The sequence below is a fragment of the Mastigoproctus giganteus genome, chromosome 3 (genome assembly GCF_048544385.1).
Source record: "Mastigoproctus giganteus isolate SK-2022 chromosome 3, ASM4854438v1, whole genome shotgun sequence".
Lineage (NCBI taxonomy): Eukaryota > Metazoa > Arthropoda > Arachnida > Uropygi > Thelyphonidae > Mastigoproctus > Mastigoproctus giganteus.
In genome coordinates, this window is record NC_143577.1 from 67,388,334 (window position 1) to 67,415,345 (window position 27,012).

At 39.0% G+C, this 27,012-nt stretch overlaps 1 protein-coding gene across 1 annotated transcript in view; it reads right to left on the reverse strand.

Annotated features, from left to right (window-relative positions):
* Window positions 1-27,012, reverse strand: part of LOC150088059 (centrosomal protein of 135 kDa-like) — a 507,662-nt gene that overhangs the window by 326,029 nt on the left and 154,621 nt on the right. Inside the window, exon 8 of the mRNA XM_090369998.1 lies at window positions 20,779-20,972. Coding sequence (XP_090226124.1) covers window positions 20,779-20,972 — 194 coding nt within the window. The remainder of the gene's footprint in view (window positions 1-20,778; window positions 20,973-27,012) is intronic.

Below are 27,012 nucleotides of genomic sequence, written 5' to 3' on the forward strand. Positions count from 1 at the left end.
ACAGGTAGCCTATCAAAAATATAAAAGTATAAATTTAATTTCATTTCTATTTTACTGGTAGTGTAAATATACTATGTAAATATAGTGTGCCATAAAATATATAAAAGAAAAAAGGTTTTTAGTAACCTTTCAGAAAGGTTACCACAACAAAAAAAATATACAAATATAAAATAGAGTAAAAGGCAGTAAACAGACTAAAAATAAATACTCAATATTATGTATATTTGTAAAAATAACTTGTAAAAATTTAAAAACATCTGCCCAGTTAGAAGGGTAAAACATATAATTTGTGCACACAAGTAAAATTACCACAGTCAGTTATGCTTTATAGTTAAGATGGTGTCACAAGATTTGCACATAGGAAGGTCATCAGCCCTTAGCAGGAAAGAGTGCATAAGATGACTGTGTCCTATGAAGAATTGAGAAAGAACAACTTCCTCTTTATGATTCTTGCACAGGACAAACTGCCATGTATCAATTACAGGCTTTAGCTGATATACAAATTTGTTGTTTGTCCCTTCCACAAATCTTGCCATTGAGAGTATATCTTGTTGTGTACTGATTTTCATGGGAATTGCTGATTTGGTTGCAATATCAGCCAAATCACTTCCTATAATCCCAGTGTGGCTAGGGATTCAGCAGAAGCGGATGTCAAATTCACATTCAGAGAGAAAGAGAATATATCATCTGCTGAACCTGAGAAAAGACTGGACGAGAACAGTATCTCAATGCTAATAAAGCCTCTAATATGCTCAAAAATTGGAATATATAATAAACCACTGGTACTGGCAATGATATGATCCAAGGTTAGCTTTATAGCATGCATTCAGGAAGAATCTGCTCGGATATAGTAGTGTCTAGAAAGATAGCAGTAGGTGATTCCGACTTCAAGCCATCTGTGTAAACTGGCAAGAAGTACGAATGTTCAGCTCAGTGTACCAGACTTAACCCAGCTCTTAAAGGAAAAGTCACCAGTGGTGTATTCGGGCTGGAATGCACCATAACGACATTCCGGTACTTTTTTCTAAATGTCATAATATAAAATCATTAAATTTATACACCTAATATTATGAAACAATGGCATAGTCAAATGGGAGGTGGAGAGAAATATATATTTTACCCATTGTTAGTAAAAATATATATTAATAGAGACAATTTAATAAAGACGAAAAGACAATTGACAATCTCACAAGGTATTACACTAGTTTTCTCATCGTGGTCAGAAAAAAACAGGAATCTTTAAAATTAATAGATTTTTTTTAAAATTTATTTAAAAACAAAAATATAAATTTTGCAATGAAACTTGAACATTTCTTACTAAAGTACAATGTGTTAGATTAAGAGATCCAATGAGTGAGATATACTGTGATGCATGCGAACTCTGCATTCTGATTCGCCACGAGCTGAACACTAGAACTGGTTGTTCTATGAACCGTGAATCTCAAGTCTGATTCAGTTACTGTACAGTCGATGTGGCATTATCATATAGTCTTCTGGAGAATGAGTCTGGTACTATTTTTTTAGCAATACACTTTTGAAAGTCACATGCTGGAACATGAGCATGCCAAAACGGAAGAGTTTGCTTTGGCATTTGGGCAACCTTGTCTACCATGATATGTAAATCTTGGAGTACCACTTGGACATAAATACTGAAAAGACAATTGGCAATCTCACAAGGTATTACACAAGTTTTCTCATCATGGTCAAAAAAAACAGGAATCCATGTATGATGATCTGGCAGGGATTTCAGTTTTAAAGTGTACTTTAGAGACAATGTTTATGTCAAAGCAATAATGGTGGTTCATTTGCTTCCACATATAGATTCTGGACAGGAAATGTTCAAAATGCTCCAGTAGAAATATAGATAGCCTGATGGTGGATGGGGTCGAGCCATCGAAATACACTCTTTCTAGCTGGCACATACACCTGGGACGAATAATCTAGTTTGGAGTGCACAAATGTATGGTAGATGCAAAGTAAAGTACATTGTCTGCACCCCAAGAAGTAGAGGAGAAAACATGGAGTGCATTCAGGCCTCCTGTGCATTTTGTGCAGAGTTGACAGATGTATTCAAGAAATGTCAACTTTTTATCAAATAAGAGTCCTAAGAATGTGTCTAGTACTATACTGGAAAAGCATTTCGTCCAAACCTCAAGAAGAATATTATGCTTACTTCAAAAATGAATACAAACCAACTTTTTCTGAAGTTGTTGTTGTTGTGTTTCTTGTAAGACTGAGAAGATACGCTAAATTTGAACATAGTGGGGTGCTGTTTACAGTTTACAAAAGGAAATTGTTCTGTGATGGAATTTACTTTGATGGTGAAGAGTGTAATACTCAAAACTGATCCTTGCAGTACTCCCTCCTCATGGCAAAAGGGACAAGAGTGTGGATTTTACATGACCTTGGAAAGATCAATTGGAAAAAAAGTTTTTAATAAAAACAAAGAGGTGATAACCGCTAAGAGTGAGGCTACACAGGTCTTTTAAAATGCCAAATCTCCAAGTTGTATCATACACTTTTTTCTAATCAAAGAACACAAACACCATATATTCTTGTTTTAGGAAAGCATCTCAGATAGACATTTTAAGTCTGATTTAATGGGCCAGAGTGGACCTGTTTCTTTGGACACTGACTGCATACCAGAGAGGAGATCATATGATTCTAAACACCATATAAGACAAGCATTGTTCATTCTCTAGGATTTTGTACAAACAGCTAGTCAGAGCAATAGATCAATAATAGGAATTTTAGGATTCTTTATTGGCTTTGCAAAAGCAGCTACACTGTGCCAGGCATTGCGAAATTGCATTTCACAAAAAATTCTCTTATAGAGAAAGAGCAATTTATCCATAATTCTGATGAAAGGTGCTTAATCATTTCATCATGGATGCCATCCAGTCTGACAGCACTTGATTTAGTATGAGTTTAAAACTCTTTTTAGCTCTTGTATAATAAACAGCTCATTATAAAGATAAAGGCCCTTTGATGTGAAAACTTGTTTTCCATTCATCTGTTTCCAGGCCAGGAATCTGGTAAAAAAGATGATATTGCAGGGAGGTTACAAAATGTTTCCCCAAGAGCACTAGCTATTGCACTCAGCTTGACAATAATGCATCCATTATACTCTAGAATCAATGAAGGGTGAGCCGTAAATTTTTTACATTCATTTTCTGGATTTTATCCCTGACCACCTCAGTGCTGGTTGACCAGGTAGCAGATAATGTGAAATAGAAACATGATTCCTTTTGACCCTAACAGTGAATTTAACATGTGAATTTGGATTGTGCATGTTTAAAATTGGCTTGTGCATATTTAAAAGCTACAAGTTTAGCCGTGATAAGATATAATCAGAATATCCCCAAGCTTTGTTTTGAGCCTGTATTCTGCATTCCCCCATGGTTTGGAAAATAGTGAAAACTGGACAGATGTTTTCAGATTGGCAGTTGCAATTGCACAAATGATATTTTCTATGATGTGCATCACATCATTGACAAGATCCTGACTGATTGTAATGATATTAAACTCTGTCAGATGTTGAAAGGCATTCCAGTCAGCCTGATTGATCTTCGACCATGGTAACCAAAGAGAAAGACGTGGTCTCCCAATAAACAGTGTGGTTATCAAAGGGAAGCGATTACTACCATACAGTTTCTCCTCCACCTCCCAAGTAAGTGAAGGAAGGAGAAAAGGGAACCAAATAGAAAGATCAATGGCAGAAATGGCAGCGTTAGTTCCAGCATTTAAAAGAGAGAGGTCACTGTCATATGTTCTAGCAATAACTTAACTATACACAAAAGTGACTGCAAACCACAGAAATATCCCACTAAACCCAAACTTAATGTATTCCCAACTCAACTTCCCCTTAGCCAGATCCGAAAAATGCTTGTGGCCACTCCAAAGCCACCCGACACAAGGGGAAGTGTGACAGAGAGAAAATCGGAGTGGAAAGAGACACAGCAGTCTTAACAGATTGTGATTAAAATATCTTACTTTTTCAAATTTTACAAAAACATATGAACATGCGAACAAACAAGTTGTGTTCACATGGTCATATCGATCACACAAGTTCTCTGTCCAATATGTCTAGTAAAGTTTTGATGCAAGAGGATTCTCATAATGTTTTTTTTTAATCAATAATCATATGTTCTGTGACACATCCCTTTCCATTAATATCAGCACTGCCCTACAGGGTGTTATGCCCAGAAGTGGATATGCCATGAAGCTAATGAAGCTTAAGCTTCAGGGCCTCACTTGCATGGGCCCCCTACCACGGCCCTAGCAATATGGTCACATTTCTCCATCACACTTCCCCTTGTGTTGGGTGGCATTGGAATGGCAGCAAGCATTTTTGGGATCCAGCTAAGGGGAAGTTTGAGTTGAGGATACATTTAGTGTGAGTTTAGTGTAGGGTGTCCATATGTCCCGGTTTTCTGGAATTCATCCCGGTTTATGTGAAACTATCCCGGTGTCCCAAATTTTTTTTTCAGGACGCTTAAATGTCCCAGTTTCTTATCATGAACAATTTAACAAATTTATTTGTGCACAATAAAAAATTAGTCGCAGAGTTCGGAGCATTGTCGTCAAGCGCGTCGTCAGTTACAGCCTGTATGTTGCCTGTTCACCACCTCACTATAAACTTTATAATGGTCAAAAAACTTAATCCATATAATCGAGTAGGTGGTGTCTAGCATTGACTGGCAGGCCTTCATTTCTTGTGTATGCACGTGGGATGTTATGTGTTCAGTTTCATTTCACACGACTTTTAGTTTAGGTTCAGTGATTTGGACGTTCCGACATGTGTTTTCTTCCTTTATTTTCAGTGCACGTGGCTCGATCAGTTTACAGATAAAGATAAGCGAGTTTTTGCATAAGTTTTTTAAATTAGTTTAAGTTGCATAATAAAAAAAAATGCCTAAATGTAAATGTGTTTTCAAAGATGACTTCCAGAAAGAATGGAGTTTTATAAAAAAGAGAAGACACGAAAATGAGACTGAATGCAGAATGTGCTCATGTTTTATCAACACAAGTCATGGTGAGAGATGTGATATCAAAGATCACGTTAATTCGAAAAAACACGCAATGAAATTTCAAGAAACTGCATCATCTAAATTGGGACATTTCTTTGTCAAAGAAAATTCGAATGAACATGACAAGGTTGCCATCGCTTAACTTACGATGACATATCATTTAATTAAACATCATCAGTCGTTTAGAAGTGCTGACTACTCCTCAAGCCTTTTCAGTCAACTTTTTAATGACTCAAAAATCGCACAAAATTTTTCTAGTGTACGAATGAAAACAATTGCACAAATAAAAAATATACTGGCTCCTTATTCACTTGACGAAGTTTTAAAAGATGTCAGCAGTTCTGAATTCTTTGGAATTTCCGTCGATGCAAGCAACCATAAATCGGAGAAAGTATTTACATTGTTATTGCTTTATTTCAACGAGAAAAATGGTATGCGAGTTAAGCTTTTTAAAATGAATTGTTTATCCGATGAGACATCAGAAACTATCGCCAACTACATCCTTACTTCTCTGAAGGAAAATAATATCCCAAATAAAAGTGTATTGCGTTCGGAGCTGACAATACAAATGTTAATTTTGGAGGGATCAACAGAAGAGGCCAATGCAACGTATTTCCTTGACTCCAAAATTTAGTTAATTCCAATATCAAAGATGTCAGATGCATAGCGCACATATTTCAAAATTCTGCTCAATTGGGAGCAGGAAGACTAGCTGTTGACGTGGAATTGATTGTTATAAAAATATTTTCTTACTTTCACACTTATACTGTTCGAATGGAACGTTTAAAGGAATTTTGTGCTACCATTGATATAGAGTATAAAAAAATTAATGACAACTTGCTGCTTGTCATTATTTCCTAACGTTGAAATAATTAAAATAATTGTTGAAGAAACGATTGAAATGTTAGATAATAGAATATCTGATCAATTTCTGCCATTTAAGGCTAGAAAAATTATTCAGTGTGATATAGAAAACTAAAAAGTTCATAAGTTTAAAAACGAAATCATAGATTTTTATTCGATGGCTAAAAATTATTTAGAAAATTGGTCTAAACCCCTAGAACAATTCCAGTTCTTAAAATGGATGCTAATGAAAAACATTCCGAAATGGGAGGATATAGCAAATTCTCTGTAATCATTTGAAAAAACTGAAATTAAGTTTGATGAAAATTTATTATATGATCAGTTTGAAGTTTTAAAAAAAATTGCCATGAATGAAATCGAAAATAATAAAGAATGGAATACACTGAGTTGTTGAAAAATGGACAATATTACTTAAAAAAATAGAATACCTTGAACAAAAGAGCGAGTTTATTAGATTATGTTCATATTTATTTGCAATTCCGGGTCACAATGCCAGCTGCGAGAGAACATTTTCTTTAATGGAAATACAATGGACTGATGAGCGTAATAGGTTAGAGATAAGTACAGTTAATGCAATTATTACCTGTGTTTTTAATTTGAGGGACTTAAACTGCACAGATTTTAAGAATAAAATTAAAAATAATAAAGATCTGTTAAATGACGTGAAGAGGTCTGCTAAATATATTAATAAAAAATAGTTTTCATATTTATTGCATAAATTTTGTTGTTCAAATTTAAGAACTGTATTCTGTTTTTGTTAATTCTACATTTTGAAAATAAAAATGGGAAAAAAAAAAAGTCTTTTATTAAAAACAAAATTTCACACATTTTTTTTATTGGGGGGAGAGAGATTACTTTCTCCCCCTCCCCCCGATTACAACGCCATAAGATAAGTGTCCCGGTTTTCTGTTCTTCCAAACACAAAATCACCCTGATTTAGTGTATTTATGTGGTCTGCATTCACTTTCGTGTATAATTAAGTTATTGTTAGCTGTCCCAGAGTAGGAACGGCTTATAGTAGTGGTTCACAAACTGGGATCTGTGAACAGTTCTCAGGGATTCTGTGGATAATTTCTGCAATGATTGCTTTGAATTTTACTTATTTTTTTAAACAAAACCTAAATATCATTACAGACTGCATGTCACACCTGACATGAGAATTCAGTTGTCTATAATCACTCCCAACTTTAAAGGACTTTGTAAGATGAAAAAACACCATTCTTCACATTAGTAGCCTATGAGATATGACTGATTGTATACTCAAATAGTGACAGTTTATTATTCAGTTATTTTTTGTGTAAGCTTGAAAAAGGTAGATTTGTAAGCATATAATAAATCGGTTCCGAGACATAAATTTTTAATTTTGGATACCTATCATCCAGATACCCCATATTTAAGTGAACTAGGATGTGAGGATCCATGGTTATTTTTCAAGGGCAAAATGGCTCTGTGGATGAAACGTTTGGGAAACACTGGCCTACAGGAATTGTGACACGAAGGTGTAGGACCAGTGGTCATATTGCGATATGAATAGAAGTGAATAATATGAACACAATGGAAAAAGATTTAAAATTTCTTGCTGATTTGACACAAAATACTGACATCAACGACGGTAACATAAAACTTATAATACACCACTACAACTAGGACATTGACAACAAACTGGTTAATGAGTGTCATCAATTCAAATAGTATTTAAGATCGGTCACTGCAAAAGAAAACTTGAAATACCCTGAAATCTTACAGCTCATATATGAAAGAAACTTGATAGAGATTTTCCCAAATTTGACAGCAATCATAAAAATTTACATGACGTTACCAATAACAAGTTGTGAAGCTGAAACTTTTCTAAACCAATAATAAAAAATAAATTTTGATCAACCATGCTAGAGGAAAGATTAAATGATCTTTCTATTCTCTCTATAGAAAGTGATGTTACAAAATTGTTGTCATATGAAGAGGCAATCAAACAGTGTGCAGCAAAAAAAAAAAAAAAAAATAGAAAAAAAAGTTTTAGAGATGTGTCAGGCAGTTAATTATTAAAAATATTATGTTATTTTTCTGGATTTTGTGATGTTTGTTTGTGGTATTTGTCAGCATTTTTTTAAATTTATAATTTATTTTTTCATTCTAAATAAATATTCACTTTTATAACTAATTTTGTATTCTTTTTCTTAAAGAGGACCCCAAAAATTGTATAAGCTTCAGGTCACAAAAAATTGGATCCGTCCTGGTTATGCCCACTGAAATCTGCAAGAAGTAATACAGGGGAAGGCAACTGCAAAATAAGATCATCAAGGTGTGTCTGGGGGATGTCAGTTCCAGGTGGCAAATAGATTGAAAAGATTGTTATTAAAACCAACTGTACCATTTGCTACCAATTTAGAAGTGCTGCCGACACTTCTAAATTGGTAGCAAATGGTACAGTTTGAAATGGAATCTAGTTACCCACAAGGATAGCAACTCCTCCATGGGCAAGATCCCTACCGAGTAATATTATGCAAGGAAGGGTTTTCATTTGCCTACAGGTATGTCTCCTATAAGCAAGAGCAAACTGGTTCATGCTTTTGCAAGGCTTTGATGTTATCAGTATTTCACCAAAATTCATGATAATTCCACTATAGGAATTAAACCATTTTTTGGACTAGGTAGATAGATCTGTCAGTCAGCTTCTGAATTGCTGAGAGCTTGTCTCTCTCAGCCTTGGATTTATCTTTAATGGGGAAATAAAAGAATGCTCCATTTCTGGAGAAATGAATGCTCCAGCATCCATTTCTTTCTCTGCAAAGAGGACCAAGATTGGAATTGTCTTGTACCTCCTTCACCTCAACATCCATTTTTTCTTGTGTTTCTCGTGGCTTTTCATTGCAGCTTTGTTTTGTAACCAGTGAAGCATTAGAAGGGACAGATACTGGTAGCAGCTGATTGATCCTTCTGTGCAGGTTTTTGCATGTTTGGTAAGTAGCACACGATGGGAGTAAATGACTCTTTAGGTGGGACAGTCACTTCGGTTCAAATTCTGATGGAACGTCTCCCTACTACCTACAGAGCATATAAAGGTTTGTTGGTGTGTACTGATTTCACTACTTTTCTTGCCTTCTGGTGTAGGTTCAGCTGTGCCTTGAGTCAATATATTTCTTTTTATTCCTTCCACCTCTGGCATGCTCATGGGTATGCAGGGTGCTCTCCTTGGCAGTTAATGCAAGTTGGTTTTGTAGCTGAAAGTGCTATTATTTCATGGTCCTCTGTACCACACTGATCACAAACAAGAGATCTAAGGCCATGTTTTTTTTTGGTAGTTGTTGGCGCATCAGCTTCTGTGGCCATAATGCACCTCCCAAGGTTTTTGCAGCACTTTGATCCAAGCCCGAGGCGGGATTCGAACCCGCGACCTTTGGGTTGCCACCCGGCTAGCCCGGTCGGCCTAAGGCCATGTGTGAATGTTCATATTTCTGGCACATAAGGATTTGGAACATGTGGACACACTGGACAATTAAGGTAGCCAAAGCCAGCTTTGATCTCATTAGGAAGTGTTGGTGAATTAAATATAAGGATAATGTTTCTAGGAGGAACAAAATTTCTATTCCCACACACAAATATTTGTTTTGCAGCTGTCACTAACTGAGATTTTAATTCAGAACAGATTTCATCTTCAGACACTTCAAGGAGATCCCTTTCTGAAACGATACCTCAGGATCAATTCAGTATCTTGTGGGGATAATGATAATTGGCATTCTCCCAATACATGTCACTTGACGGTGCAATTCTGAATGTTTGTCACTTCGTCTATGAGGATGTCACCTGAGAAAAGCCATTTCACCGATTTAGGAGAGCCTTCCAATTCTTCCAATCTCTTCTGGATAAATAAAGAAGAGTAACATTTTTCCTAAGGGCTTCTCACTAGTAAAGTGAATTACCAAGTATAAAGGTGTTGAATCAAGTATTTCTTTAGTTCAGTCTCTTTGCCAAAGTGATTCATCTGGATCATTGACAGAGTTTTCTGGTAGGGACTGTTAGAATCAGTTGCAGAAGAGATTTGATCATCAGGATTCATAGTAGATTTTTTGTTTCAGTGCCCAGGCTCTCCACCCACCACAGAGCAGAAAATGACTCCCACCACTTGGCAAGAAATAAATGGGCTCAGCAGTGGGACACCACGGCTGCCCAGACATCCTACCCACACGGACAACAAGTGATACAGCTGACATAGCATTGACATGGTTGACCCTTGCAAGCAAACCTACTAACCACTTGATCTTGGATAATTATCCATCCCAAGACCACCCATCTTATTGAAGATGGAGCCAAAGTGGTGTGTTGAAGTTGGGCCCTTAAAACCACCACGATCCCCTTTTCCAAGTTTCCACATGTTGCAACACATGACAAATATGCCATATTCCTATGATGTTAACCTGAAACCTAGGCTGTGGGCATTGGATGCCAGTGATACTAATCTGGAGGATAAGCAACATCACTGGGAAGTCCACTTACCATATACAGGTGAGAGTATCAAAGGGAGGCTCCTTATATCCCAGTGCAGGACACTCTCTTGCTACTCCAGGTTCCTCCTGGGAGGGTACCGCCAACATCAGATCAGGATCACTCACTCAGAGAACCAACTTGTGCTACCATAGGCATCTCCTTGGGAGTGATACAGCTGACAATGGGGGATCTTTGCACCCCCATCTTTCCACACCTGCTAAGGTGACAAACTCTTGTTATACCAGGAACCTAATTGGGAAGGACACTTCCAGCTCCTTGCATCCCACTGCAGAATTTCCCACTCATGGAATACACCTCTATGGTATTCAACTGCTATACCCTGCCTCCTTGGGACTTGCCTTTCTGACTCTCAACCACCATTTGCTACCTGCAGGTGCACTCTGCATAATATATTGCTTACACTGGTGCCTCACACTCAGTATGGCATTCACCTCTTGCTACTCCATTCATATGGTAGGAATTCAGCTGACACTGAAGTTCCTTCCACCCAAGTGTGAGATTGCCAAACCTAAAGCTAAATCACTAACCCTGCCCTTCTCAGAGTAGAACTGAACTGACACTGGGATTCACACAGCAGCATGGTATGTGAGGGATGGCTTCACGTGGAACAAGCATATTTAGGGTTAGATCACCTGTTCTCAAACTGTCGACTCCTCTTAGTGTGAGAAACTCCCAATAGTTGGGCCACCTTTTGAGTTCTTTGGCTGAAGACTTCTGGTCTGGTTATAACTCTAACGCAACGTTTGTTTGTTTTGTTTGTTTGGATTTTTTTGGCGCATTAGCAACTACGGCTATAATGCGCCAAGACTAGGTAATATTTAAAAATTTTAAATTCTCGGTGACCTAATTAGTAAGGCCACCATGTCCAGATATATAATAACAAAGATATAAAAAATAAATCAATAAAGACGTAACAATAGCATAAATTAGATACAATTAAAAACTTTTATTAATTTAAAATAGCTAAAAACAGCAGACACGTTGTCATTGTCGGATAAAATCTGACTGAGTGTATACGGCTCAGTCAGATGGTTAAAAGCGGTAAAATGGATATTGCTAAAATCTGGACAGTCAATTAAAAGGTGTTTAATCATTAAAATTGTGCCACAGGACACACACACACATAGGAGGGTCATCAGCCCTCAGCAAAAACGAATGAGTTAAATGACTGTGTCCTATGCGGGTCCGGGCAAGAACAACTTCCTCCTTACGATTCCTGCGCAGACCAAACTGCCACGGTTCAATTACAGGCTTTATACGATATAATTTATTCGCAGTCTGTCTATTCCACGAATCCTGCCATTGGGAATATATCTTTTGGTGTATTATTTGCCTGTAGTCTGTATAGGGGACTGACAGGCAGCGATTATTATTGAGAATTGCTGATTTGGCTGCGGCGTCAGCCAAATCATTTCCCCTAATCCCAATGTGGCTGGGAATCCAGCAGAAGCGGATATCATATTCACGTCCTCGGAGGAAGTGAATCTTCTGCTGAATACTAGACAGAACTGGATGAGAATTATATCTCACAGTTATTAAAGCCTGTAACACGCTGAGAGAGTCGGAATATAAAATGAACTATTGGTATTGGCATTCATTAATGTGATCCAAAGCTAACTCAATAGCGTGCAGCTCTGCAGTAAATATGCTGCATTCAGAGGGAAACTGCTCCAATATAGTGCTGTCTGTAAAGACAGCAGCAGATCCCACATATGACTCCGACTTCGAACCATCTGTGTAGACTGGCGCGAAGTCGGAATATTCAGTTCGGTGTGCTAAATAAAGCTGCAGGTAGACAGATGATGAAGTGTCCGACTTTGCCCAATACCTAAGGGATAAGTCACATGCCGGGACATGAGCATGCCAGGGTGGAAAGGGTTGCTTTGGTGTTTGGGCAACCTTGTCTACCTTGATATTAAGTTCATTGAGTAGCTCTTGGAGACAAATACCAAAAGGACGATTGGCAGTCTTACAGGTATTGTACAAGTTTTCTCATCGTGGCTCAAAAACGAAGGGCCACGTAGGATGGTCTGGCAGGGATTTCAGTTTTAAAGCGTACTTTAAAGACAACTGCTTACGTCGAAGCGATAACGGTGGTTTATTTGCTTCGACGTATAAACTCTGGACAGATGTTCGAAATGCTCCAGTAGCGATACGTAGAGCCTGATGATGGACAAGGTCCAGCCATCGAAGGGCACTGTCTCTGGCTGAAGACTATACTTGGGACCCATAATCTAATTTGGATTGCACAAGTGCACGGTAAAGCCGTAGAAGGGTGCATCAGTCTGCACCCCAAGATAAAGAGGAGAGCGAGCGGAGCATATTAAGGCTCCGCTCGCTCTCTTAAGGCCTCTTGTGCACTTTGTGCGGAGTTGACGAATATGATCCAAAAAGGTCAGTTTTTTTATCAAATATGAGTCCCAAGAATTTTGTGTTCGCTGCTACTGGAATAGCATTTTGTCCGAGCCTTAATTCGGGTTCAGGATGAAGATTACGCTTGCGACAAAAGTGTACGCAAACTGTCTTCTCCGGCAAGAACCTGAAGCTATTAGCAAGTGCCCAGGAATTCAGACTATCAATGGCTTTCTGCAGTTGTCTTTCAATAACCCTCATGTTGCACAACTGACAAAAAATGCTAAAGTCATCAACATAGAGGGCACTGTTTACAGTTGGAGGAAGTTGTTCTGTGATGGAATTTATTTTGATGGCAAAAAGCGTGACACTTAATACTGATCCTTGTGGTACTCCCTCCTCTTGGCTAAAGGAGCGAGAGAGTGAGAATCCCACACGAACTTGGAACGATCGATTGGCTAAAAAGTTTTGAATAAAAAAGGGGAGATGCCCTCTAAGGCCTAGGCTATGTTATTTGTTATTTTGTTTTTTTTTTTTTAGGAGCATTAGCAACTAAGGCCATATTGCTCCGGGATATGCGGTGGTCATTCCCTGACCTTTCCGCATCCTCCGTATTTGGTGGTGACGGGCTCGAACCCCGGTCTAATCAAGAAGCGGGTGCTACGCACTGCTGCTCCTTCCCACCTGGCTACGGAGGCGCCCCTAGGCTATGTAAATCTTTTAAAATGCCAAATCTCCAAGTTGTGTCATACGCTTTTTCCGTGTCAAAGAACACCGACACCAAGTGTTCGCGTTTTAGGAAAGCATCCCGGATGGATGCTTCCAATCTAATGAGATGGTCCAAAGTGGACCGGTTCCTTCGGAAGCCACACTGGATGTTGGAGAGGTCATTTGATTCGAGATACCATATTAAACGGGAATTAACCATTCTCTCCAGGATTTTGCACAAACAGCTAGTCAGAGCAATAGGACGATAATTGGTGTTGACTTTTGGATCCTTTCCTGGCTTAGGGAAGGCAAGAACGATTGCCTTTCGCCAGGAGTCCGGAAACTGCCCTTCAGTAAAGATTCTGTTATATAGAAGGAGCAGACAATCCATAGATTTTGGTGAAAGATGTTTAATCATTTCATAATGGATGCCATCTGGTCCAATGGCACTTGCTTTGGAAAGAGCGAGGGCTCTTTTCAGTTCCAGAATAGTGAAATCCCCGTTGTAGGGATAAATGCTCTTAGATTTAAAGTTAAGTGCCTGTTTTTTGATTTTATATTTCAGGACCAGGAACTCTGGGGAATACGAAGATGTTGCAGAGATGTTAGAGAATGTTTCCCCAAGAGAATTGGCTATTGCAGTTGGATCTGCAATAGCGCATCCATTATAATCTAGGATTGCAGAAGGGTGAGATGTATATTTTCCCTTCATTTTCTGGATTTTATCCCAGACTACCTTAGAATTGGTAGCCTAGTTAATAGAAGAGGTAAAACGGATCCATGATTCCTTTTGACTCTGACGATGAATATATCGTGCTTTGGCTCGTGCACGTTTAAAGGCTATAAGGTTGGTCGTGGTAGGATATCGGCAGAATATCCCCCATGCTTTGTTTTGAGCCTTTTTTGCTGCTGTGCATTGTGAATTCCACCAAGGTTTGGGAAATGGTGGAAACCGGGTAGATGTTTTTGGAACAGCATTCACAGCTGCTTGGACAATATTTTCTGTGATGTACTTAACTGCATCATTGATAGGCTCTTGACTGACTGTGCTAAGATCAAAATTTGCCTGATGTTGGAAGGCAGTCCAGTCAGCCTGATCAATCTTCCACCGTGGTAACCTGAAGGGAAGACATGGTCTCCCACTGTGTAACGAGGTTATCACAGGGAAGTGATCACTTCCGTATGGATTCTCCTCCACTTCCCAAGTGAGTGAAGGGAGTAGAGAAGAGGAGCAGATAGAGAGATCAATGGCAGAAAAAGTACGGGTAGGCATGTGGAAGAAGGTGTTTGTTCCAATATTTAGAAGGGAAAGGTCATTGTCATTTAGCATATGCTCTATGACTCGTCCCCTTCCATTGATGTTAGCACTACCCCACAGGGTGTTATGTCCATTAAAATCCCCGAGAAGTAAGAAAGGGGGAAGCAACTGCGTTAGAAGATCATCAAGGTCTTCCTGGGAGATGTCAGTCCCAGGTGGCAAATAGATAGAGCAGACCGTTAATAAAAATCCCACCGTAAGGCGAATTGCAACAGCTTCTATGCTAGTTGTAATTAGCAAGGGCTGCACTTGGGTCTGGTTACCCACAAGGACAGCCACTCCCCCATGAGCAGAGCCATCAGCAATTCTATCCTTTCGAAAAATTGTGATGTTGTGCATGGTGGGATCATCATTTGCCTTTAGATATGTCTCCTGCAAGCAAAAGCAAACTGGCTCGTGCTTTTGCAGGAGAGCCTTGATATCATCAATATTTCGCCGGAATCCACGACAATTCCATTGTAGGAATTTAGCCATTATTTTGGCTTGGTGGGTCCATCAGGCGGCTTCCGAGTTGCTGAGGGCTTACTTTTATCAGTCTTGGGTTTCTCTTTTTTGGGGAAGAATGGACGCTGTCCCGTGTCCATTTCTTCCTCCGCAAAGAGTTCCAAGACTGAATCTTCGGGTACCTCCTTCTCTCGACATCCATGTTTTCTTGGGTACTAGGGGGGGGACTTCCCCTTTCTTATTCTTTTCTTTCGTAATTACCTTTGTTACTTGTGGAGCATTAGGAGGTACCGATATAGGAGTGGCAGCTGATTGGTCCTTCTGTGCAGGTTTGCGAACTTAAGAGATAACGTGCGATGGGAGTGAAAGACTCCTTTGGAGGAATTGTCGTGTCCGTCTGAGTTCCGATGGAACATCTCCCTGCTACCTTCTGGGCGTAGGTAGGTCTGTTGATATTCAGGGGTTTCACCGATTTCCTTGCCTCCTGGTATGATATATTTAGCTCTGCCTTCAGCCGTTGAATTTCTTTTTCTTCTTTCCACCTCTGGCATGCTCGTGAGTAGGCCGGGTGTTCGCCTTCACAGTTAATACAGGTGGGTTTTGCGGCTAAACATGCTGTTGTTTCATGGTCCTTTGCACCGCATCGAGCGCATGCAAGGACTCCACGGCAGGCCATTTGAGAGTGTCCATACTTCTGGCATTTAAAACACCGTAAAGGGTTCGGAACGTATGGACACACTGAACAACTGATGTATCCAGCTTTAATCTCATCAGGAGGTTTAGGAGAGTTAAAAGTCAGGATAATGCTCCTGGTTTTAACAATTTTTCCTTCCCTTCGCGCAGTGATTCTCTTGACGGCAATGACTCCCTGTGGTTTTAATTCGGAGCAGATTTCCTCCTCGGTTACGTTGAGAAGGTCCCACTCCGAAATGACACCTCTCAATGAATTGAGTGTTCTGTGTGGTGTCACTGTTATAGGGATTCCTCCGATTGATGTTATTCGGAGTAGATGTTCGGATTGCCTGTCATTTTTAGTTTCAATTAAAAGGTCTCCAGAACGGAGCCTCTTAACTGATTTGGGTGAACCTACTAACCCATCTAATCCTTTTTGTATAAAAAAGGGTGACATTTTACCAATCGGTTTTTCACTGGTGGAATGCATAATTAAGAACCTTGGGACAGGCCCTGATAGTAGTTCGGTTCACTGCCTCGTTTTAGCAATAATGCTATCTGTATCTGTGTCGTTGTTTTCAGATAGGGACCGGGTTGGGGCCCCTGAAGAAATAAGTTTATCAGAATTCATTGAGTTTTTTATATTGTTCAGTGCCCGGGCTCCCCACCCACCACGGAGCCCAAAGGGACGCCCACTACCCGGCATGCAATAAATGCCCTCGGGAGTGGAACGCCAGGGCTACCCAGACACTATACCCGCACCGCCGCCAGCCTGAATCCTGTCCCTCGGACCATGAGGGTAGGGGCGTGGCATTGACACGGTTGACCCTCGCAGGCGAGCCTACTAGCCGATTGATCCTAGTCAGGCCTTCCAGGACCACCCGTCTTGTCGAAGCAGGGGCCAAAGTGGTGTATTGAAGCTGGGCCCCTCAACCACCAGGATCCCCCTTTCTGAATTTCCACGGGTCGCAGCGCACGGCAAACAGGCCGGATTCCATTGATGTAAGCCTGGAACCTGGGCTGTGGGCGTTGGAGCCCAGTGATGCTATTCTGGAAGTCCAGCAGCGTCACTGGGAGGTCCCCTCACCACGTACAGGTGCCCACGTCGAGGGGAATCTAATGCAACAGGTAAAGTAATACTCTGACTCCACAAGCCAAGGATGGGTACCGGGAAGCTACCTTCCTAGTGATCACTGCTTCCTGGTAGCAAGGCCAGTCATACAACATAACTCACTTGTCACAATATATACACACTGGTTGGCTTGACAGAGACAAACTCTCACCAGAGATACTCTGCAGAGGTGAATGAAATTTCAAGCACTGTCTAGATCAGAGGTTCTTAACCTGGTACTTGCGAGCACCACTGTGCTCTTTAAAAAATAAATTTTGCTCATGACCGAACCTAAAATAGGTGCTCACAAGCACCTTTGCTTAAGACAAAAAATTTATATAAAATTTTTGAATTTAAAAAAGGTGCTTTCTATTTCTCAACTTTCTGGATATTCTACAAAAATCCATGCCAATCTTCTCTAGAAAATTCTTTTTTTTTTCACCTGACACCACAAATTCTATGAAATAGAATAGGATTGTATAATAATCTCGTAGAATTCAGTAGTCTACAGTAGACTCAGAACTCGACTTCAACAGAAAACATGCAAGCGACCGGCAGATAGATTTACCCACTTACTCTGTGAATTTACCTTCATCCTATCTGTAAATGCACTTATTAATTAAGCCTACATAATAGGATCATAATAATAAAAAATGAAATTTTCTGTGAAAGACATTCTCCAACCTTCTTGGAAAGAAAAAAGAAAACGGCTTTATAAGTTGTTTTGCCTCCACAGCATTCATGACATATGATGCAAACTTGATAGTTAAAATGCACTGTTATCAATGTTTCTCTTGGAAATATTCAATTTAGTAAGAAAAATTTTACAAAATACTTTGTTGAGAGTATGATCATTGTTGTTGTAGTGTCGCTACAGACTGAGGATACTGCCTCATGCGATTCTCGGTTTCTGGTTTTAACAGATTTCTGCCGGGTGAAGTTCAGTTGCTCTGCTGCAATAGGTACCGTATATGTATAGTGCTGATATTAAAAGTGATAAAAGTGTTATAATAAGAAATCCTTTGATTTTGTGTGTAAATGCTTAAATGTATTTTCTTCCAATAGATTTAACTAAACTTACTAAACCCTTTCAAAATGGATAAGTTTTTATAAAGAAACCGAAACGAACATGATGAGGAAAAAAATGATGCGTTATTCGGATGATCTTCGCAGTCATCTGATTTAGACCTACACGATTCAAACGCAAAGAAACAAAAATTAAAAAGTATGCATTTCAGTCCTTTTGGGAATATGATTATTTGGTAATAGATAATAGTAGTAGAACTGGTGTAATTTGCTTATTATGTCAGGCGAGTTTGGCTGGCTATCAGAAGTCAAATTGTGAAAGACATTATTAAACATGCCATTGGAATTTTCATTAAGCTTTTCCCAAATTTAGTGATATTAGAAAAGCTAAACTTCAAGAAAAAAAGAAACTTGAAAGATGGGGGAAAAAAATTTTAAGTTAGGTCAAGCTAACAGTAGTAAAGTGTTAGCGAATGAAGTTTCATTTATTTTATCAAATATAATTGCACAGAACTCACTGCTTTACACTAGTGGTGAAATAATAAAAAATTGTGTAGTGTCATCATTAGCGTCTTACCAGAAAAACAGAGCGCTATCTTGATTAGCTTCGCAATATTCCTTTGAATAATGATACAGTTTCAAATCAAGTTCATAAAATGGCAAATGTAATATTCAATGAATTATTAGATAGAATTGAAAGTTGCGTATTTTTTAACTGGCACTTGATGAGTCGACTGATGGTGGTGTTGTTGTTGTTGTTTGCTTTTTAGGAGCATTAGCAACTAAGGCTAATTGCTTCAGGAATATGCGGTGGTCATTCCCTGACCTTTCCGCATCCTCCATATTTGGTGGTGACGAGCTCGAACCCCAGTCTAATCAAGAAATGAGTGCTACGCACTGCTGCTCCTTCCCACCTGGCTACGGAGGTGCCGTGACTAATGGTGTATCACAAGTTGTGCTTTGTTCCTTTGATTCAACATGATGGCAGCTGTGAAGAAGATTATTTGGCTATTTTGCTGCTTACTGCATATACTACTGAAAAGATGTATATGCCACACTTATGAAATTCCTCAGTGCACAAAATTGATCTGAGTAAATTTATATCAATTGTTACCGATAGTGCAGGCGCCTCCATAGCCAGGTGGGAAGGAGCAGCAGTGCGTAGCACATGCTTCTTGATTAGACCGGAGTTCGAGCCCGTCACCACCAAATACGGAGGATGTAGAAAGGTCAGGGAATGACCATCGCATATTCCGGAGCAATATGGCCTTAGGCAGTAGTTGAATCAACCGATAACTGAGATTCTGTCAGAAAAAAGTACATGGGGTTTGGCAGACTGCAAGTGGAAATAGACATCATTGAGATTAGAATTGAGACCACATATATTTGTGAAATGAATTAGGAAGTGTTTGGCAGGTTTAGATCTTTTGGCAGATAAGCTTGCTCTATTAGTTTGACAATTCATGGTGTATTCAATAGTAAGAAAAAGTGAGTGGGACATGCTGCACATAACGTGGCCTCGACAATGCTCCCCTCATACACACTACTCAGACTCCCTCCAGTCACTATCTGGCAGAGTAGAGGTAACAAGATTATACACTAGCTGATCTGGAAGCCTCCAAGAGAGTTACCAATAGGTTCGGTCCGGTGTACTAACTAGCGCCCAGCCTGCGAACACCGTTTTAGAGCTATACCCTCGAAATGTAAGGAATATTGGATCTCGCCACGATGTTCATCATAACCTCAAAAGTCGTCAATCATACTGCATGATGGAAGAGATGGGGAACTTAGCTCTTAACTAAGTTGACCGGAACTTAGCTCTAGAGACTAAACACGGGTTCCACCACTTCAAGCCTCCAATAAGCAAAGTGGTGGTATTGCACCGGTTGATGAGAGTCATCTACCACCTAGTACTTCCTGGTAACATAGAGGGGCGGCATTCCTCCATATGGTGCAGGCGCCACACCTCGACCCCTGCTTACATTGGTTCACACCTGGGTGGTCAACCATCATGTACTTGTGCATGGAGGTTATACCCAGGATTACTAACAGTCCCACCATTGTGAAGGTGCAAGCAGAGGATTTGGCTGTAACAGACTGTCCGGACTTTGCCGAAATTGAGTCCACTCGACTTGAGTGTCACCCGAATACCAGTTCCATCAGCATTTAAGACTTCCAGGTAGCAAGTACAGCTTGTCTGGCATATCTGAGAGAATGTCTGTGACAGCCTCAAGGACCAATTTCCAAAGGGCTGGTAAAGATATACACTCTCACTCAACAAACTGATATTGTTATTGTTTTGATAATTTTAATAAAGTAAAAAAAAAAAAATTTTAAATTGATAATTCATAATTTTATTTTCTCTGATACTAAATAATGTTCAGTATGTTCAGTAATATATGACTTCTTCATTAAGTATGAAACCTTATTGAATGTGTCTAGTTTTACTGAAACCATGTCTAGATTTCAAAGAAAAGTACCAGTTTTACACCAATCCGCTCTATAATGTTAACAAGAGGTATGTCTTTTGAGGAGATGAGTCAAATGAAATCCAACAAGACTGCTCCTCTAAACAAATTATATTAACCATTTAAAATAATTTAACTAACCTGCAATTGTTATAAAATCAACTAAAATCTGTTTAATTACAAAAATGCTGTTAAAACTTAAAAAAAAAAAAAAAAAAATGTTCTAATAATCACAACTATCAAACTTTTTATAAATGAATCTGAAATGACATAGAAAATTACATTTATATTAGAATTCTGTAATATTCCTTGAAGTGACTGCACTTCTTCTTTATAGTGATCTCTCTGTGCCTCCAAAAGATGAATAAGTCTAGCTAAACGTTCTGAAGAACAAGATGGTGACTTTGGCAATGTCATTTTTTGGGGAGAGCTGGATTTCTTGCTGAGTCGATCAATCTCCATGACAAGTTCTTTTTCTATTAAACCATTTTATTAAAGAAATGATAAAAACTAAAATTAATACATTATAAATTTTTCAAAGTATCTAAAAATACTTAACCCTCTGTCATTCACACCACATCAGACAGATCCACCACCATTTTTTTCCCTGTTATTTCTATGAATTTTGTAAATGGAATCATCCCATCCTCACAAATTTTTTCTAAATAACAATGCAGTACTTAGTTTTTGGTTCAATTAAAACAGATTAACTGTTTAGTCTGAGTCTAATAGATAGAAGTGTATAATCTAATTTTTTAGATTACCAAAAAGATGCTACCAAGTAAATGTTTGCTGATAGGTAAGTGAATGGATGAATAGAGGGTTAAACCATTGTTTATCAGGGCACATTGTGCCCATCATAAGTATCAGACCATCCTACATAATGTTGTTTTTCACAACGCCAAACCACTTACTTACGTATATCAGTGCATATCACATGGAATGTTTCTATGCCGACCTGTGTAGATGTGGTAAATAATGTTTTATCACAAAATAATTCAGGATGACTATGATTAGGAAGCAGTAAATGCAAGGAAAAAGTCAACTTTTGAAAATAATTTCTCCAGAAACCTATTTCACTATCCACTACCATTGAGAATTGTAAGAAAAAGAATAAAACAAATAAATTCATACACTTTAAATGGATTTGATTTTCAATCATGGGGAACATTCTGCTCCCACTGAGGAGGATACCAAGTATACTAAGACTTGAGGATAATTCAGATTGACGCTTAAGTTCAAATTAAAGACTAGTATCATTATCTATGGATTTGCATAAGCTGCTAATATCTTTATAAATTGTATAGCACTACTTAACAGATGAATTTGATATATATTTAAAAATCTAATGCACTGCCAGGCAGCTGTTTCGAAGGTACTAACTTCTTGGCTGATGGGTGCAGACCTATGCCTGCACCCATCAGCCAACTGTGAATGTCCAGTAGTATATGGAAGTAAAATTTCCATTTAAACACATAATAGCCACTATGTGTGCATTAACACACATACCAGTACAATACTACAAGACTACCTTAATCTAGTAGTGCCTAAACTAGTATAATACTATAGGATTTCAGGGAAATATTTCAATGCTGAAGTTAGCATTAGCATTAGTAGAGGCATTTGATGCAAGAAAGCAAGCTTATGCAGCATCAGCCAAAAAAAAAAAAAAAAAAACCCACTTCCACTTCACCCCTCTGTTCGTTCTTCAAAATACCTGTCCAGCTGAGCCTTAAACTTATTTAGGCTATCAACCTCCACCACAAGGGATGGCAGTCTGTTCCACCAACCAACCACCCGCTGGCTAAAGGAAAATTTCTGCACATCTATCCTACATCTGTCTTTCCTCAATTTGAATTTATGCCCTCTCAGGTGATTTTTCGGAGCTAGAGGAAGAATCCCATCAGCATTGAGCATGCTTAAACCATTCAAGGCTTTATACACCTCTATCAGATCACCTCGCTGGTGCCTAGTCTCCAGACACTGTAATTTGCAAAACTTAAGCCTTTCTTCGTAAGAGCACCCCTTTGTTCCATTCACTAACCTTGTTGCCCTTCTCTGTACTCGTTCCAGCAGCTCTACATCCTCCTTGAAATGAGGCCTCCAGACCTGTATACAGTACTCTAGGTGTGGCCTGACCATTGCCTTATACAATGGAATAATCACTTCCTTATCCCTGCTGGAAAAATTCCTGTATATCATTGACAATACTCCATGAGCTACTCTTGCAGCCCGTCTGCACTGCTCAGAGAACTTCATATCTGCCTGCACAATCACCCCCAAGTCCCTTTCATTCTCTACCACTGTCAGTGTAGTACCACAGAGTTGATACGTTGCTCTGGGGTTGCTGTTTCCCATGTGTAGTACTTTACATTTGTCAATGTTAAACTTCATTTGCCACCTCTCAGCCCATCTGCTCAACCTTTCCAGATCCTGTTGCAGCAGCATAGTGTCAGTAGTGTCCTTGACAACCCTGCCAACCTTTATATCATCTGCAAACTTGGACATTAAGCTTGATATACCATCATCAATATCATTTATAAATACAGAAAACAACAATGGACCCAACACTGAGCCCTGAGGGACTCCACTAATAACATCAGTCCACGATGAGCAGTGTCCATTGATTACCACTCTCTGTCTTCTCCCCCTCAACCACCCCTTTATCCATAGCAGCAATTTGCCTCCAATGTCACACTGCTCCAATTTGTGTAGCAGTCTTCCATGTACAACAGTATCAAAAGCCTTTCTAAGATCCAAGTATATAATATCAAAGTGAGGTAGTGCGCTTGCGTGGATAGTGTGAGGCTGTGTGCAATCGGGCTCCGATTAAAGTTAATGGTTAGTGCAGTTTTACCGATTTGATTTTCGTGAATGATATTCTAAATAATTCATCTTGTGACGAGCTGTCCGCTCATGGTGTCAACTCATCTGCATCTTCCTCTGATCCAAATGAATTTGAAAGTGGTTAATTCTACCTGCAGCTTCCCTCGTCCTATACTGAAGAATACCCGTCAACACCCAGTCACCATTCCTTGCCAGCACCAAGGTCGTCCTTCCCTCCCCCAGGCCTTCCGCTACTTCATCTAGAACAGATCTACTTAGGAACGTCACCCCACCAACTTCACCCTCCCCAAGGTCACCTTTTCATTACTGTAAGTAACTCTTTCTTTGTTGCAAAGGCGCTCTTTAATTGTTAGGGGACAATCCCAAAGGTCACGGCAAATATTGTTTAAGACTTTTTCACGTGATTTTGTTTTCACATACAGTATTTTCATACTATGGAGAAACTCAAGATTTGCTCAATATGCAACGATCAAGTTGAAGACTTCCTGATTTGCAGTTCTTGCAGTGGAGCAGTAGGACCTTGTTGTAATAAGATTAAATATCACAAAAAAATGTCGTCACAAGCTAAGGCACGCTTTAGATGTATTATTTGTAAGCTCACGCAAGATAATACAAGTAGTAAAGAATATCAAGAAATGTCTATTAACGAGACTCAACTTGATACCTACCCAGCCTTCTCAAATGGCATGCACAGCTCCTTCTCCTTGCCATACTCGATGCTGAATAATGCACCAACGCCAGGGTTCGACTTAAATTTTAATATCGAACAGGAGTTTCTCGCTTTCGTCACTGACTTTAAAGAGCTCAAGAGAGATCTACAGTCACAGGGACAATATCTTGCAAACCAGATTAGTGGATTATACGACAAATGGTCCGAGATATTTATTTATCAAAAATCTATGACAAATGGGTTGGACACGCTATACGAAAAGTTGCAAGGTGTGCTACATGAACTTTCCGATTGTAAAAAGCGCAATCTTGAATTAAAGAATTTGCTAACTAACACTACAAGACAACACACGAAACTACCAACAAACTACAACTCGGGAGAGACCCCGAAAGCTGCATCGAGTGATTACACTGATATCGATGATACAATTCGTTGCTCGCCTGAGTCGAATTGTTTCAAAAACACAAATCCTGTCGAACCACGCAAGATGCCATTAACTAGCAGAGAATCTGGCCTAAAAGATCAAGAAATTTCGCTCGCAGGCGACGGCCAAATTTCTAATGATGATAACGATCCACCGATTATCGGCTCCTATCAAATACCTTTGGAATTACTAAGAGAAAACAACAAATCCGCCTTAAATACCGTAAAAAAAATGCAAGCACTCAAATCCCTGAATCAGGGGTGAAACTCTATGAGCATAAGTGTAACCAAACAGAGGATGAACTAACGTTAGGTGCAAAACGGAAGAAGAGAAACGATAAAGGACCAACTCAATTAAGAGTAACACAAGCTGAACACCCAACCATAGAAACATGCAAAACCAGCAAAAACAAAGGACGTCGGTTGGAAAGTGTAACTCACCGAAACAAGACTCAAATCTCAGAGAATGTTAATAAATATGAAAAAAAGATTGATGCACACACCGACACGAAAGAAACGTATACAGCCAAGGCACAGACAAAGCATACTTATGCCCAAATATTAAAAAGGGATATGGAAAATGGCGGCGACAAGGAGGAAGCGGATTACAAAGACAAAATTGAAAGAATTTACTCTAGCAGAAAAAAAAACCGGAATCCGAATCCTCAGCTACTAATCGGGGCTTCAAAAAACAAAAAGCTTAAAGTTATTCCAAAGCTCAAGGCTATATTTGTTTCAAGGTTGGCCCCGGACACAACTGAAAGAGAATTACAAGAATACGTTAACAGCTTTTGTAAGTCAAATGTTCAGGTAACCAAACTGAAAGCAAGGTTTCCACAGGAGTACTCATCCTTTAAAGTTTCATATAGTGAGGACAACGAAGCAAGAATTCTGGACACTAACAACTGGACCGAAGGAACACTGATACTGCCTTTCCTCAAGAATGTAAGTACAAGGACAAAATCAACAAACCCATCCTCACCTATGAATATTGAAAACGGAAATAAATAGCAACTACAGACAATCAAGAAAATACAGGAAAATAGGATTCCAGTTAGGCAAAATAAGAATAATTTACAAGATGATTTGCTATGTTACTATCAAAACGTGCAATGTCTAAACAATAGCAACTATAAAGACACCTATTCCCTGATATTACAAGAAGACTACGACATCTACTTTTTAGTGGAAACGTGGCTCACTCAGGATGTTAAGGACAGTGAATTGGTCCCACCGGGCTTTGTTGTTATTCGTAGGGATAGACTGGATAAGAGAGGTGGCGGACTCATGATCGTCTGCCAAAAAGAGATTCCTATCTCAAAAATCAAAGTCTTGGCTAACATTGAAGGAATTTTTCTCCAACTGGGCAGTGGCTCTTATATCTGCTATGTTATGCTTGTCTACCTTCCACCACCTGTAGATAACACTCTTATGACGGAATTTGAGATCACTATCGACCAAATTCTTGATCAACATCTGGGAATAGACCATTTAATTGTTTTAGGGGACTTTAATATGCCACATGCCTATAATGGATGTAATGCCAATCCAACTAATGTCTGGACACAAGGGTAGATTTCAAAAAATTTTCAACTCTCTAAATTTGAATCAGATCTGTGAATTTCCAACTAGAAATGAAAACTACTTGGATTTAGTCTTCACCAACTTTCCTTTGGTGGTCTTTAAGCCAACTAATCTTTTCAAATCAGATCACATTCCTGTGGCTTTTTTCATCAAGAAGAGATCAGTTAAAAATACGGATTTAGAACAAAAACAGAAGCTCAATTTCAATAAAGTGAAATGGCCTGATATGAATTATGCATTTAAAAACTGTAATTGGGAATTACTATTAAAAATCAATGATCCTCAAGAAGCACTGGACTGCTTTTACCAAATCATTAATGAAGTAACTAACAATCGTGTTCCATGCTATAGTGTTCCTGATAAAAATTACCCACACTGGTTCTCTAAGGAACTAAAATCCCTACTGGCAAAAAAACGAAAAATGCATAGTAGGTTTAAGACAAATAAAGAAATTTTTTTTTTTTTTTTTTTTTGATTTGGTAGTTGTTGGCGCATCGGCATCTGTGGCCATATTGCACCTCCCACGGTTTTTGCAGTACTTTGATCCAAGCCCGAGGCGTGAATCGAACCCGCGACCTTTGGGTTGCCGGGCAGGTACTTTACCCACTCGGCTAGCCCGGTCGGCCAAATAAAGAAATATGCCTTTACAATAAATATTCCTCCTTAAGAAGACAGGTTAAAACGACATTAAAACAGGACTACAACAAATACCTGTGTTTTGTCGAAAGAAGAGTCTTCGAGGCAAAAGATATGAAGCCTATATCAGCTATTTCAAAGCAAAAAATCAAAATGCGGCTGTAAACACGCTAGATATTCCCAGTGAATTGTCATGTTTGTCTGAGGCAGACTACCTTGCTAGCAGCTTTGAAGAAATTTACAAAACAGATACAGCAGATGACGGGACGGAAGGTAACGAAAATTTTCCTCTCAACTACATCGATACCCTAACAGTATTTGAAATAAACCAAGCAGAATTATTGAGCATAATCCAC